Source organism: Trachypithecus francoisi, unplaced genomic scaffold, assembly GCF_009764315.1.
Source record: "Trachypithecus francoisi isolate TF-2019V2 unplaced genomic scaffold, Tfra_2.0 Lachesis_group5, whole genome shotgun sequence".
Lineage (NCBI taxonomy): Eukaryota > Metazoa > Chordata > Mammalia > Primates > Cercopithecidae > Trachypithecus > Trachypithecus francoisi.
This window is the reverse complement of record NW_022681470.1, coordinates 56,165,514-56,169,537: the sequence shown is the minus strand read 5'-3', so window position 1 is coordinate 56,169,537 and position 4,024 is coordinate 56,165,514. Positions and strand designations below refer to the sequence as shown.

The following is a 4,024-nucleotide window of genomic DNA, read 5'->3' as shown; positions in this document are numbered from 1 at the left end:
TAAATTTAAGTTGGAAGTCCTAAAAAAATTCTCTAACTTTGAAACACCAGAAATCCTCCTTCATTGAGTCAGATATTTCTTAGAAACCAATGTTAGAATCTGTCTTAGAACACGGTCTTAGAAACTGTCTTTGGGTTATCACTTACCATAAAAAATGCAAACTTTTTAGCATGGCATCAAAGATCTTTCGTTATCTCTTTGTTATTTCTACAGCTTTATCATGCCTATCTTCTTTATAATGAAACATTTCCAGGTCCCTGAATATGCCTCTCCCTCTTGTTTCTGGCCCTTTGTACATACAGTTTCCCTTGTTTCACGACTTCTTTACCATACTTCCTTGCTGGGCTAAGTTTTCCCCTTTAAGGCAACTTAGATTTTCTTCCTTTTACAGGTTGTTAACTGATTTTCACAAGAAAATGATAAGGACCACTGTTAGGGTACTCTTCAGGGTTCCCCTAGTACACATGAAACTTACCGTGTTATAGCATGTCACATTCTGTTTTCTTTTTCTCTTCTGTCTTTGATTATGCATTTCTTTAGGGAAAGTGCTCTTGTACCTCTGGTATTTAGGTATTTGTTTCTGTGATTGAAACTGGTTATGTCTAGTAACAAACTGGTAGAAACATTATAACTTCATTAGTGACCCCAAAACTAAATAGACATTTTTAAATTAGGAGGAAAAAAGCTGCATTTTATGGGAGTTCAACTCTAAAATGCAGCTATAGGCCTTAGAGCATAGTCAAGTGTTGATTAACTCAGCAATTGTTTGCTAAGAATTTGCCTCTCGGAAGAAGTGAGGACGACGCCAACGGCCTTCCGGGCCAGTGTTGGATCCCTGTAATTTGTGAAGATGGTGTTGCTAACAATGATCACCCGAGTGGCGGACGGGCTCCCGCTGGCCGCCTCGATGCAGGAGGATGAACAGTCTGGCCGGGACCTTCAACAGTATCAGAGTCAGGCTAAGCAACTCTTTGGGAAGTTGAATGAACAGTCCCCTACCAGATGTACCTTGGAAGCAGGAGCCATGACTTTTCACTACATTATTGAGCAGGGGGTGTGTTATTTGGTTTTATGTGAAGCTGCCTTCCCTAAGAAGTTGGCTTTTGCCTTCTTAGAAGATATGCACTCAGAATTTGATGAACAGCATGGGAAGAAGGTGCCCACTGTGTCCCGACCCTATTCCTTTATTGAATTTGATACCTTCATTCAAAAAACTAAGAAGCTCTACATTGGCAGTCGTGCTCGAAGAAACCTAGGCTCCATCAACACTGAATTGCAAGATGTGCAGAGGATCACGGTGGCCAATATTGAAGAAGTGTTACAACGAGGAGAAGCACTCTCAGCATTGGATTCAAAGGCTAACAATTTGTCCAGTCTGTCCAAGAAATACCGCCAGGATGCGAAGTACTTGAACATGCGTTCCACTTATGCCAAACTTGCAGCAGTAGCTGTATTTTTCATCATGTTAATAGTGTATGTCCGATTCTGGTGGCTGTGAAATAATGAATACAGTCACTGGTAAGGGAGAACCTAGAACCCAGTAGGTGTATATTTTCAGGAAACTGAGCTCACAGAGATGTGTATTAGAATCCAAGTGGAACTTCTGCCTCTAAAGACCTTGAAAGAAAAGAGATGTCCTGAAAATGAAAGGCTACACCTCATTTAATGAAGCTTAATCCTATGTAGAAAGTCTGTTTCGGGGGCAGAGGCTTTCTCTGGGTGCTAAGCCATATATGTTAGGGAACAGTAGATTGTTATTTCGTTTTTTTCCCTTCCAGTGCATTTTAAAAACAGCACTGACTGGGGCATTCTCATTCTCTAATGGAGCCATCAATGAGATTTAGTCAACCTGTGCTAGCAACATTCTGAAATTCCTTCAAAGAAGGCAGTCCTTTGGGAAGGTTTTTTTTTTTTTGACTCTAATCAACATTCCTTTTGTTGGTGACATTTGTGATTTCAATAATCTGAGTTTTTGATGGCCTTTTAAACAAGACTCCAGTATGTGAAGGTTGATTGCTGTGCTCCACAGATCTTGTCTATTGGCCCCTGTCGAAAGTTAACCTTTGTTGTTTTCCTTTTATAATTTGCTTATTGCACAATTGCTTTAGGGTTAAGTGAATTATATTAAGATACCTTGAAATTATAGCACCCTTCGATTAAGAAGCTACAATGTTTCTCTCATTTACTCCTTAAACAAAATACTTAAATTAGTCTGGGTCATTATTACTTTTATTTTGCAGCATTTGGTTTGTACTAGTGTAAGACCAAGTATAGGATATGGATGAGGCCCCTGGCTTCATGAGAAGAAAGAAAGGCCCAGGTTATAATTACAGTTTTCTCCTGCCCCTTTTTTACTTTCTCTACCACAATTTTCTACACTGTTTGTTTTCCTCCTGCCACAATTTGCTAACATTTAAAAAATTTTCCTACACCCAGTAGTTTCATGTCCTGTAGACATCCTCTTAGGACATTCTCAAATTTCAAAATAAAAAATATTCATTTATGTAGTTAATTAAAAGTTTTTGCAGATCAACTACTCAAACTACTAAATACATTTACCTGAGAAAAAGAAAAAAAAAAAAAAAAAGAATTTGCCTCTCTTTTCCAGTATTCTGTTACGTATCTTAGTGGGAGCAAACTAGATAAGAGTAGAGAACACTCCGGTGGGGAAGGATGATTTGAAAGATAAAAATAAATTTGACTTGACTTAAAAGCTAGGGTTGGAGAGTTGTTATTGATTAATTCATTATTTGAAACCTTTGAATGACAGGCTGAGAAGTTAGACTAAATGGAATGTCTAGAACCAATGAGGAATTTTAAGGAGGACTATATGGATATAGTAGTGACAATGACGAGCAAGATGAAAAAAGACACAACTGGAACAGAATTAATTTTCCTCAGAATTACCTTTGCCCTTTATGTACCTCCTTTTCTCTATGTTATTCCATGCTATACTTCTTCAAATGCTGAGTCAAGGACATAAAATAAAAAGTCCAACTTAGGTATTTTGACACTTAATAACTAACATTATAGAATCTTGGGGTTAAAACAGTCCCAGTCCGTTAGTAAATATCTAATTTAATATTTTTCACCTTGTTCAGTATTTGAGTTTTCTCCCTATGAGGCTTTTATTACAGTCTATGCTTTTAATTCACTATATCCCGATCTAGCTCATTTAATTTTGAAAACAATTCTCAAAAGCGTTTATTTATTTAATTAAAACATGTATTTCTTTTAGATAAATGACAAGTCATAGATCCACTCCTTGAGACTGTATAGAACAAATCAACACTCTCTCATGATAATTTTTCAAATATTTGCACCCAACTACCTTGTTTTCACTTAGGCTTTTCTACTCCACCTGGATAAATGTTTAATTTCTTTCTTCTTTAGGTGTTCTGTCCTAGGAGAACCCTCTTACTTTAAGTTATGGTTCCCAGTACTAAGCTTTATGGATATTTGAACTAGAGCACAGTAGTAAAATACCAATAGCACACTCTCATTCTTCACACACTATTTCTCTTAATACATGCTAACCAATTATATTATTGTTGTTATTATTATTATTTTGCATGCCACTATTAACTCAGTATCTGGGCTTTCTATAAATCAAACACTCTATTTATACAATGATGCTAAGCTACGTGACATCATGTTATAATTTAGGTACAGAAGTAAAGCCATCAATCTTTTAAAAAGATACTTGTACAGCAGAAATGCTATCCATAAGTATTTGTCCAGATTGTTGACATGCCTGATGAGGGACCTATGTTTTGTCTTTTTGTCATTTGATTATTGGCTTTTCTAGTGATTCCGCTTTGTTTCCATGCTTTGATTTGATAGATACTTAAAAATAAACACAGTATCTGACCAAACCAATCTCTACTTCATCACTGACAAGGTTTTGACTTCTTAGCAAGTCCACATCACCTCATCCCCATCAACTAACATAGTAGTTGCTATTTTCATCTTTGCTCTCAGTCTTTCATCACTCAAATTTTATAATGACATTGTCTGATGATAA

General features: G+C 36.6%; 1 protein-coding gene across 1 annotated transcript; it reads left to right on the top strand.

The window, feature by feature from the left end:
- Positions 1-791: 791 nt before the first annotated feature.
- LOC117075255 (vesicle-trafficking protein SEC22b-like) lies at positions 792-2,486 on the top strand. The gene has a single exon (XM_033197412.1). It carries the CDS (start codon positions 851-853, stop codon positions 1,496-1,498), a length of 648 nt encoding a protein of 215 aa, XP_033053303.1. The 5' UTR covers positions 792-850; the 3' UTR covers positions 1,499-2,486.
- The last annotated feature ends 1,538 nt before the right edge of the window (positions 2,487-4,024 follow it).

Excerpts from the sequence above, each read along its gene's own strand:
- LOC117075255 (XM_033197412.1), top strand. The coding sequence starts at position 851 with ATGGTGTTGCTAACAATGATCACCCGAGTGGCGGACGGGCTCCCGCTG.